The sequence below is a fragment of the Heterodontus francisci genome, chromosome 26 (assembly GCF_036365525.1).
Source record: "Heterodontus francisci isolate sHetFra1 chromosome 26, sHetFra1.hap1, whole genome shotgun sequence".
In the NCBI taxonomy this organism is placed as follows: domain Eukaryota; kingdom Metazoa; phylum Chordata; class Chondrichthyes; order Heterodontiformes; family Heterodontidae; genus Heterodontus; species Heterodontus francisci.
The window spans coordinates 52956832-52968890 of record NC_090396.1 but is presented as its reverse complement, the minus strand read 5'-3'; the positions used below and the strand labels follow the sequence as shown (position 1 = coordinate 52968890).

The following is a 12059-nucleotide window of genomic DNA, read 5'->3' as shown; positions in this document are numbered from 1 at the left end:
AAATATATGACTGAAGATCAATTTTGTTGCTCATGTCAGAATTTAGGGAGCTTATTTTCTAATCCAGCACAGGTGAACAGGAGACAGTGCAGCCATTTAAGGAAAGGGAGAATTACATATGCGAGTGATATTGGGGCATTCTGATTTGCATTCTAAAGTGTCAGAGAGAAAACTGTCCACGCTTGACCAGCAACTGTATATACAATACCAAAGAATAGGGCTAGTTGGGTTGTCTTACAAACTTGCATATTGTGGCGACTATCCCTTGAGTTCAATCTTGGTTCCTGCTGTGATCTTAAAACATCTGTCCCCCAATTCTGCTGGGGAAACTCATTTTCAATGCTCAGCTGGGTTTCTCCAGGATTACTCAGCTCCAGACTCTGTACAGCCTTGGGGCAAAAGAACAATTCCAGAGGTGATATCAAGGCAGCATTTGACTAATCACTGACCCGAAACGTTAACTCTGCTTCTCTTTCCACAGATGCTGCCAGACCTGCTGAGTGGTTCCAGCATTTCTTGTTTTTATTATAGCATTTGACTAAGTGTGGCATCAAGGAGCCCTCGTAAATTTGCAGTCAATGGGAATCAGGGGAAAAATTCTCCACTGGCTGGGGTCATACCTAGCACAAAGGAAGATGGTTGTGGTTGATGTAGGCCAATCATCACAGCCCCAGCACATCACTGCAGGGGTTCCTCAGGGTAGTGTCCCAAGCCCAACCATCTTCAGCTGCTTCATCAATGACCTTCTTCCCTCCATCATAAGGTCAGACGTGGGGATGTTTGCTGATGATTGCATAGTGTTCACTTCCAATCGCAACTCCTCAAATACTGAAGTATGCAGCAAGACATTCAGGCTTGGGCTGATAAGTGGCAAATAATATTTGGGCCACGCATGTACCAGGCAATGACGATCTCCAACAAGAGAGAATCTAACCACCTCCCCATGACATTCAATGGCATTTCATTGCTGAATCACCCACCAACATCCTGAGGATCATCATTGACCTGAAACTTAAGTAGACCAGTCACATAAATACTGTGGCTACAAGGGCAGGTCAAAGGTTAGGTATTCGGTGGCGAATAACGCACCTCCTGATTTCCCAAAGCCTGTCTACCATCTACAAAGGTACAAGTCAGGAGTGTGATGAAATACTATCCACTTGCCTGGATGAGTGCAGCTCCAAGGCTCAAGAAGCTCGGCACCATCCACGACAAAGCAGCCCATTTTATTAGTACCCAATCCACCACATTAAACATTCACTCCCCCGACCACTGGCACAGAGGGGTTGCAGTGTGAACAATCTACAAGATGCAATGCAGCAAATCACCCAGGCTTCTTTGACAGCACCTTCCAAAGCCGTGACCACTATTGCCTAGAAGAACAAAGCAAGCAGGTGCATGGGAACATCACTATCTGCAAGCTTACTCCAAGTCACACACAATCTCTTCTTGGAAATACTTTGTCATTACTTCAACATCACTGGGTCAAAATCCAGAAATTCCCTACCTAATCACGGTTGGTGTTTCTACACCACACAGAATGCAGACATTCAAGAAGGTGATCCATCACGACTTTCTGAAGGGCACTTAAGTATGGGCAATAAATGCTGGCCCTGCCAACAACTCCCACATGAGTGAATTAAAACAAAATTAATTCAATAGTGGAAATTTGGACTAAACTTAAGAGTGAAAGCTGCCACAGTACTGGAGATGTGACAGATGACAAGAGGACAATGGTATGGCGACGGGCCCACTATCTTCGGATAAATTGTTGTGCTGGGAGAGAAACCAGCCAATTAGAGCACCTGAAGGTGATATTAAATCCTATCCTCCTTTTAACCCCAAACAGGGACATATATTTCTAGTCTCACATACAAGTTCTTAAAAGATGATTAAAGTCAATTTGGTTTCATACAGTCATAGAGTTATACAGCACAGGCCCTTTTGCCCATCATGTCTGTGCTGGCCATCAAGCACCTATCTATTCTAATCCCATTTTCCAGCACTTGGCCTGTAGCCTTGTATGCTATGGTGCTTCAAGTGCTCATCTAAATACTTCTTAAATGTTGTGAGGGTTCCTGCCTTTACCATGCCTTCAGGCAGTGTATTCCAAATTCCAACCACCCTCTGGGTGAAAAGGTTTTTCCTCAAATCCCCTCTAAACCTCCTGCCCCTTAACTTAAATCTATGCCCCCTGGTTATTGACACCTCCGCTAAGGGAAAAAGTTTCTTCCTATCTACCCTATCTGTGCCCCTCATAATTTGTATACCTCAATCAGGTTCCCCCTCAGCCTTCTCTGCGCTAAAGAAAACAACCCTAGTCTATCCCGTCTATCTGAAATGCTCCAGCCCAGGCAACATCCTGGTGAATCTCCTCTGCACCCTCGCCAGTGCAATCACATCCCTCCTATTGCAGGAGCTAGCAGCTGCGTTCAGGTGAAATCAGTCCTGGTTAGTCATATAAATGAATCACGATAACGAATTGGCAGCACATTTTATACTCTAGCTGATTTTCTTTCCATTGATCGGGGTGCCAATTCACTATCCTCCAATGGAAATTCAATCATAAAATTTGTTTTGTATTTAATAGGATTACTGGAATATTAAATGGATCTGAGGATTACAGTTAGCATCCTATAACTACATAGTAGCATATTACTGGGCTTCCATCCAACTTAATGTAAGGTTAGTTTGCTAGAACCATCTAGCCATAAGCATTTCCTGTGGTAAATTGAGCAGCGCCATCTTTAATCCTGGCAGCTGCCTGAATGTCGCAGACACTGACGTTCCAGTTGAAGAGCCTGCATTTGCGCATGTGCAAGTACTGCGCCACCTAGTGGTTGCACTGTCAGCAAGCGCAGCCTAAAGTTAATAATTACTGCAATGCAAACCATTCATTTCAGCTATTTACTGAATTATTTATTCCACTGTCTTTGCTATCTTTGCTTCAGAAAGTGGGTGCTAATTACCAATCAGCTCTATTTGAGATTGGATAATGTTGCTGAAATCAGAAGAATCAACCATCAGCAATGCGCACGCCATACACATATCTAAATAGGATTCTGACTGGTCTCAAAGTCAAGCTAAAGAGTTTGAAACTAGTTTGGACCCTCCCTCATGTTGTGGGTGCCATTAACATATTAAAGGAATGCACTGCATCAGCATATTATAGTCTGACGAGCAATATACAGAAACAAATCAAGAAAAGATCACTGAAATCACACCAGGAATTAAATATGCCATTTTAAATTCTAACAGCAATTTAAGATAAAGACAATAAAATAATGTTTAGAGATATGCACAATAGGACTGCGATGAATGAAGGCAGGAGCATGACAAAAGGTGGGTGTTTTTTAAAAATTCGCTAGTGGGATATGGGCGTCACTGGCTAGGCCCGCATTTATTGCCCATCCCTAATTGCCCCTGAGAAAGTGGTGGCGAGCTGCTTTCTTGAACCGCTTCAGTCGTTGGGGTGTAAGTACACCAAAATGACTGTTAGGAAGGGAATTCCAGGATTTTGATCCAGCAACAGTGAAGGAACAGCGATATAGTTCCAAGTCAGGATGGTGTGGCTGGAGGAGAACTTGCAGGTGGTGGTGTTCCTGTGCATCTGCTGTCCTTGTCCTTCTCGGTGGTAGAAGTCACAGGTTTGTAAGGTGCTGTCGAAGGAGCCTTGGTGAGTTGCTGCAGTGCATCTTGGAGATGGCACGCACTGCTGTCACTGGGCGTCGGTGGTGAACAGAGTGAATGTTGAAGGTGGTGGATGGGGTGCCAATCAAGCAGGCTGCTTTATCCTGGATGGTGTCGAGCTTCTTGAGTGCTGTTGGAGCTGCATCCATCCAGGCAAGTGGAGAGTTTCCATTGCACTCCTGACTTGTGCCTTGTAGATGGTAGACAGGTATTAAGGAGACAGGAGGTGAGTTACTCACCGCACAACTCCTAGCCTCTGACCTGCTCTTGCAACCACAGCATTTATGTGGCTGGTCCAGTTCAGTTTTGGGTCAATGATAACCCCCCCCCCCCAGGATGTTGATAGTGGGGGGGAATTCAGTGATGGTAATGTTATTGAACATCAAGGGGAGATGGTAGACTCTCTCTTGTTTGAGATGGTCATTGCCTGCAACTTGTGTGGCGCGAATGTTACTTGCCACTTATCAGACCGAGCCTGGATGTTGTCCTGGTAATGCTGCATCTGGACATGAGCTGCTTCAGTATCTAAGGAATTGGGAATGGTGCTGAACATTGTGCAATCATCAGCAAACATCCCCACTTCTGACCTTTTGATGGAGGGAAGATCATTGATAAAGCAACTGAAGATGGTTGGGTCTAGGACACTACTATGAGGAACTCCCATTGACTCCAGTTTTGCTAGGGCTCCTTGATGCCATACTTGGTCAAATGCTGTCTTGATATCAAGGGCAGTCACTCTCACTGCCTCTGGAGTTCAGCTCTTTTGTCATGTTTGGACAAAGATTGTAATGAGGTCAGGAGCTGAGTGACCCTGGCAGAACCCAAACTGAATGTCAGTGAGCAGGTTATTGCTGAGCAAGTGCCACTTGATCGCACTGTCGATGACCCCTTCCATCACTTTACTGATGATCAAGAGTAGACTGATAGGGCTGTAATTGGCCAGGTTGGATTTGTCCTGCTTTTTGTGGACAGGACATACTTGGGCAATTTTCCACATTGCTGGGTAGATGCCAGTGTTGCAGCTGTACTAGAATAGCTTGGCTAGTGGTGTGACTAGTTCTGGAGCAAAAGTCTGCAGTACTTTTGCCGGGTCGTTGTCAGGGCCTATTGCCTGCTGTATCCAGTGCCTTCAGCCATCTCTTGATAGCACATGCAGTAAATCGGATTGACTGAAGACTGGCATCTGTGATGCTGGGAATCTCAGGAGGAGGCCAAGGTGGATCATGCACTTGGCACTTCTGACTGAAGGTGGATGCAAATGCTTCAGCCTTGTCTTTTGCACTGATGTGCTGGGCCCCCCCATCATTGAGGATGGGGATATTTGTGGAGCCTCCTCTTCCTGTTAGTTGTTTAATTGTCCACCACCATTCACGGCTGGATGTGGCAAGTCTGCAGAGCTTCATTCTGATCTATTGGTTGTGGGATCGCTAAGCCCTGTCTATCACGTGCTGCTTCCGCTGCTTGGCATGCAAGTAGCCCTGTGTTGTAGCTCCACCAGGCTGACACTTCATTTTTAGGTATGCCTGGTGCTGCTCCTGGCATGCCATCCTGTACTCTTCATTGAGAAAAGTGCGCAGAAATAAGATTAAATTATTGCAGCTTTAATCGAAGAACAATTTCAGGGCTACATATGCCTGCTTATTTTTACCACCACATTGTGATGTGAGTTTCCCAGCTTTGATAGAGGACAGATGAGGCAAATAACACCAGAAGCTATAAATGAGAAACAGACAAAAGAATCTAGAGCAAAATCTTAAATACTATACAGTTAGCCAGAGCTTCTGTTGACCCAGGAGGTCCAGGTTCTGTTGACTCATGACATAGATCACAACTTTCTTGGTATTTTATAAAAAGCAGATTCCAATTCCTCAAAGAACAAGCTCATTCAAAGCAAGCCTACACAAAATTAACTGTCAATCAGCTGCATGCAATTTAATGGCTGAATATTTTTGACACATACTCTTGCAAATTGGAGTCACAAGTTTCACCTTCTCAAATGGAACAAAAAATAAAGATATCATTAATAAACAAGATTTTATCTAGTTAGCCACATTCCTCACCCTTTGTGATCAATAGTAACATAAATCTGCACATCTAAAAGACATATCCCTCATCATTTGCCTACATAAGTCTACAATTTAAGCAGCTTAGTCCGTGACCATGACGAAATCAAATATTCCAATAGTAAAATAGGTGGCCCTTGGACATACTATGTTAGGAATGTTTTAACTATGAGGCCCTCTTCAAGTATTGCTGTGGAAAGATACTACCAGAAACATGGGTGAACCCAAAGTCCTCTGGAAACAAAATATCACATTTGGGAAGGCATCTGATGGAGAGAAATGCTAAAATTTGTTCTGACTTTTAAAAAAAATCTGAATTCACTTTATTTGTATTACTTTAATATATTAAGAGACTTTATCCGTATAGGTCAAAAATTACTACTTCCAATATTCACTAGAAATTTAGAGATTAATAATGACTGTATCAGTACTGTTATCACATTGACAGTCTACAGCTTCCTTCATGATCTCACTAAAATTAGCTTTTCAATTGCCATTACTTACAGTAAAATGAAGTCTGCCTGGTGTCTCATACATTACATTTAACTGAAGTGTCATTATATCATTCAGGAACGACGTCTTCTCAGTGCGGCTCAGTGTAGCTGTGTAGCCAGTGCTGGTTGGAGAAAGGTGATCCATGTTGTAAGTAGGATAGTTTGATGGTAAAAAACAAAGCGGGGCAGCTGTATAGACCACTGGATTCCAGCAGCAGCCACGAGCTTGACATTTCTTCCTGTCAACCAGTTCATTAAAAGCACAGTCAAACCTACTATTAGGATCAATGTCACATTGAGAGGCACTGTGATGACTCTTATTGAATGATAACTTGCTCAGTGTTTCTGAGGTCTCTGTTCTGTTTTTATAGTTTGGAGATTGCCACAATCGGTCTAGTTTAGTTTTGCCCATATTAACAGATCTAGAAATTACCAGAGACTCTGGTGTATAACAATAAGTAATCACACCAACTAGAATGACAGTAAGGAGAATGGCTCCATATTTAAGAGCAGCAATTGCATGTATTCTTGGCTTAGCCACAGATGAAAGTCCAGTGAGTTCTTTTCCTGCATTTCCTGAAGCAAGGGCTTGCTCTTCTGCTTCATAATGTGGTGGAAACATGACAAAAAGGGAGATGGTCTTGAAGTTGTGGTTTGCGTGCCTAAAGGATAAAGGATAAAAAGTACCTTTTAAAAAAGTAATTGGTGGGAGCTTCGTGCTAGTAATACATCAGAATGTTAACAAGATACAGCATATCAGGATAGAATGCTTACAGAATACAGGAAGACAAACAGGCTCGCAGAGTGGGTGGATTAATGGCAAATAAAATTCAATATTGCAAAGGATGAGATTGTTGATTTTGGTATTCCTTGGAATATAAACTAAATGAGGCAGATGAGCAAAGAGATCTGAGAATATAGAAACATAAAGTGACCAAAGTAACAATGCAAGTTGATAAGGCTGTGTGGTTCTGGGATTCATTTCTGGGGGAATAATATATAAAGGCTTGGAAGAAATGTTAAATTTATATAGAACCTTGGGTAGAGGACACTTGGGAGTATTTTGTGCAGTTCAGGTCTCCAAACTATTAAAACAATATTGGAGCACGAGAGAAAGTGCACATAAGATTTATAAAGATGCTACTAGAACTAAGAGGCTGCAACTATCAGGAAAGATTGAGCAGGCTGCAGCTCCTTTCTCTGGCGACAACTACGACAAAATCTGATAGAATTTTTAAACTTGAGGACATTTGCCAGGGTGGATGTGGAAAAACTGCTGCCACTTGTGGCCAGTCCAGAACAAGTGAGCATAAATATAAGATAGCCACTAACCAATCTAATAAAGAAGGAAGAATATCTGTACAGAGAGTGATGAGAATGCAGAACTTGCGGTCACGCGGATAGCTGAATAGCATTGCTGTAGTTAAGAGATAGCTTGATGTTTACATGAAGGAGAAAGGAATAGAGGGATATGGAGCAGACTGGGAAGAGGTAATTAAGAGCATGAGAATGCTCGTGTAGAGTATAGACACCAGTGGTGGGTAAGGATTTAGAAACCATAATCAGGGAAAATATCAACTGACACTTAGTGAGGTTTGAATTAATTAAGGATAGCTAGCATGGATTTGTAAAAGGCAGATCATGCTTGACTAATGTAATTGAATTTTTTGATCAAGTAACAGAGAAGGTCGATTAAGGGAACGTGGTGGATGTTGCTTATATTGATTTTAAGAAAGCATTTGATAAGGCACCACATAAAAGACTGGTTAACAAAATTGAGGCTCATGGAATAGGAGGGTCAATGTCCAATTGGATAAAAAGTTGGCTTAAGGACAGAAAACAATGAGCTGTAATAAATGGTTGCTTTTCAGACTAGAGGATGGTGTTCCCCAAGGGTCAGTGCTGGGACCACTGCTTTTTTGATGTATATAAATGACTTGGATCTTGGAATACAGAGTAGAATCTCAAAATTTGCTGACGACATCAAATTTGGTGCAGCAAACAGTGAGGATGATACGAACTGCCTGCAACAGGTCATAGATAGGCTAGGAGAATGGGCAGAGAGGTGGCAGATGGAATTTAAATCTGATAAGTGTGAGGTGTTGCATTTTGGCAGAAGGAATAGGGAGAGGCAATATAGACTTAATGGCACCGTTCTAAAGAGTGTACAGGAACAGAGGGACCTGGGGGTGCATGTGCAGCGATCTTTGAAGGTGGTAGGATATTTTGAGAGTGGTTTGCAAAGCATATGGGATCTTGGGCTTCATAAACACAGGCAATGAGTACAAAAGCAGGGAGATTATGATGAACCTTTGTAAAGCTCTGGTTAGGCCACAATTGTGGCATTGCATCCAATTCTTGTCACCACACTTCAGGAAGAACGTGAGGGTCCTTGAAAGGGTGCAGAGGTATTCTACCAGGATGGTTCCAGGGATGGAGGATTTTAGTTATAAGGTTAGGTTGGAAAAGCTGGGGGTTTTCTCCTTAGAAGAAAGGAGATTGAGGGAAGATTTAACAGAAGTGCACAAGATTATGACAGGCTTAGATAAGTTAAATAAGAAAAACTGTTCCCATAAACAAATGTACTCGGACTAGGGGACACAGATTGAAAGTTTTGCGCAAAAGATGCAGGGGGAATATGAAGAAGCACTTCTTTACGCAGTGGATGGTAATGACCTGAAACTCGCTGCCCACAAGGGTGGTGGAAGCAGAGACAATCAATGACTTCAAGAGGATGTTGGATGGCAATGTGAGAGAAATCGACTTGCAAGGTTATGGGGACTGAGCCAGCCAGTGGGACTGACTGCACAGCGCCGTGGAGAGCTGGCATGGACTTGATGGGCCGAATGGCCTCCTTCTGTGCCGTAAATGACTATAAGCCAAATCGCTGCTTCTGTGATGTGAATTCTATGTAATATTTAGTGAGTGCAGTCAACTTTCCTCCAGTGATCAACTGCAATCTTACAATTATTACAATATTGTTTTGAATAGACCAACATATTAAAGTTACAGGTATTCCACCACACGACCTGACCCTGGACATCTAATCACCACTTCCTAAATCTCCCACTTCAGCACTCAGTTGGTAGCACTCTCACCTCTGCATCAGTGCAGAATTGAAGGAATGCTGCATTGTCAGAGGTGCTATCTTTTGGATAAGATGGTAAATTGAAGCTACCCTCTATTTGCTCGGATAACATGTAAAAGATCCCATGGCACGATTGAAGAAAGGGCAGGTTGTTCTCCCCTGGAGTCATCACCAACACTTATCAACTAACACCATCAGAAACAGATTACAGGACTGTTCACTGATTTGCTGTTTGTGAAATCTTGCAGTGTGTGCAAATCCTGCTGTGTTGACCTACATATTAACAACATTTCAAAAGCAAACAGACATCTTGACAACAGTATGTAAATCTAAGCTTTTGCTTTATTTTAAAAGACTGTGTTGGTACATTTAATTTTCTTTGCATCTTCCTTATATAACCTTATGCTGTGTTCACTTGCATGTGCATACTGGCTGCCACCTTGGAACCAAGTTGTCTGCATAACTGGCTACCTCGTGGGCCTTTCTGCTCCAAATCAATGTCAAATAATCTGCTGACATTCACCGTGTAGGTGCAAACATAATACCCATTTGGTGAGGTTCTGCAGGGCTTGACATCTTTATAACTATGTAGCATAAGTCAGCACCTTCAATTGATGAGGTTACAAAATTGGATCTCAAAAAACACAGAATAACATGCACTGGAAAGAATGCAATAAACTAACAGTCCATCAATGACATTGCCACTAAAAAAGCAAAATACTGTGGATGCTGGAAATCTGAAATAAAAACAAGAAATGCTAGAAATACTCAACAGGTCTGGCAGGATCTGTGGAGAGAGAAGTAGAGTTAACGTTTCAGGTCAGTGACCCTTCTTCAGAACTGGCAATTAGAAATGTGATAGGTTTTAAGTAAAGTGGGGTTGGGGCAAGAGATAACAAAGGAGAAAGTGTAGATAGGACAAGGTTACAGAGAATAACCGACCAGAAGGTCATGGAGCAAAGGCAAACAATAAGTTAATGGTATGTTGAAAGACAAAGCATTAGTACAGATAGGGTGTTAACAGACTGAAAACCGAACAGCCGCAAGAACAAACATGAAAAAAAACAGTGGGTAGGAAAACGGAACAAACTATGAAATAAATTAAAAGAAACACAAAAAAATAAAAAAGCAAAAAGAATAACTAAAAGTAAAATGGGGGGCCCCGTCATGCTCTGAAATTATCGAACTCAATGTTCAGTCCGGCAGGCTGTAGTGTTCCTAATCGGTAAATGAGATGCTGTTCCTCGAGTTTGCGTTGATTATCACTGGAACACTGCAGCAATCCCAGGACAGAGATGTGAGCAGGGGAGAGTGTTGAAATGGCAAGCAACCAGAAGCTCAGGGTCATGCTTTCGAACTGAGCAGAGGTGTTCCCCAAAGCAGTCACCCAGTCTGCATTTGGTCTCCCCAAAGTAGATGAGACCACACTGTGAGCAGTGAATACAGTATACTACATTGAAAGAAGTACAAGTAAATTGCTGCTTCACTTGAAAGGAGTGTTTGAAGCCTGGGATAGAAAGGAGAGAGGAGGTAAATGGGTAGGTATTACACCTCCTGCGATTGCTTAAAACCTATCACATTTCTAATATTTGCCAGTTCTGAAGTGTCAGTGACCTGAAACGTTAACTCTGCTTCTCTCTCCACAGATGCTACCAGACCTGCTGAGTATTTCCAGCATTTCTGGTTTTTAGGACATTGCCAACGTTTGACTGTTCGAAGTTATTTTTGCTCCAACTGTTCACGCCCGCCCCTACCTCGGTCAACGATGAGCCTTTAAACTGTTCATCGTCGTGGTGCTGAGAAACATCTTCTAATTTGATAGGTCCATAACACCAAATACTTTCAAAACAAAATGACTTTAAACAAGAAATGAAAATGCTTACCCTCTTACAACTCAAGGTTGAGAAAAATAGATTCTTTGGGGTCAAAGGACAGAAATGGAGTCAGGTGTCGAATTGCACAATAGGCTCAAGGGGCCGACTGGCCTCCTCCTGTTCCTCTGTGTAGTCTCTGTCCCGCTGATTATGGGGCTGAGATAAAAATAGAAAGTGCTGGAAACCCTCAGTAGCTCAGCTGCACCCTAACCTTTTGCTGCTATTCCGGGACCCGCTGAACCCTGGAGAAACAGGAACACATTCTGAATGTTTGTGAGTGTGTGTCAAATGCCGTTTCTTAATCGGAAACGAATCAGTCTCCAAGAGCCGAATAACATGCCAGCTCCACCCTCCCTCAATGCAGCCTCCACGCTTTCCCTCTCCCCCCGGGGTCAATGCCTCCCATTGCAGGCACCACGAACACTCCATGCTCAAACTCCCCTCCTCAAATAGTGGTACAGTCCGACACGTGACTCGGGCAGTGGCCTCGGGTGGTGCTTGTTGTTTCTTAGCAACGGGGAACATGGCTGACGAGGAGTGGTAACTTTGCATTCCCATTCTATCCAGAAGGCTTTAGTTTCACATTTTAACATTTAAAAAAAAAATCACTTACTTAATTGCTTGCGAAATGGGAGACTTCAGAGTAATTTCGAAGGTATAGTTATTATTTGCATTAAAAGATTCCCAGACCCATCAATGCTCACTCATGTGGAGGGATCCTCAATGTGATTATTTGTAAATGTAAACGCGTCTGGTGTATATTCTAATGCGAAAAAACGCAATAAGCTAAAAATTGGGTGTTTTGTATAATAGGTGACCAAGCCACAAGGGCAGTTTTTCCAGTCAGGCG

At 42.7% G+C, this 12059-nt stretch overlaps 1 protein-coding gene across 2 annotated transcripts in view; it reads right to left on the bottom strand.

Moving 5' to 3' along the window:
* LOC137384346 (lysosomal alpha-glucosidase-like) overlaps positions 1-11626 on the bottom strand; it is a 67115-nt gene extending 55489 nt beyond the window's left edge. Inside the window, exons 1-2 of one of the 2 annotated variants that reach the window (XM_068058237.1) lie at positions 11219-11626; positions 6258-6909 (exon numbers count right to left, since the gene is read on the bottom strand). In XM_068058237.1, the coding sequence (XP_067914338.1) occupies positions 6258-6869 (612 nt within the window). In that variant the 5' untranslated portion in view covers positions 6870-6909; positions 11219-11626. The other variant, XM_068058238.1, reaches the window with a different exon arrangement.
* Between the last annotated feature and the right edge of the window lie 433 nt (positions 11627-12059).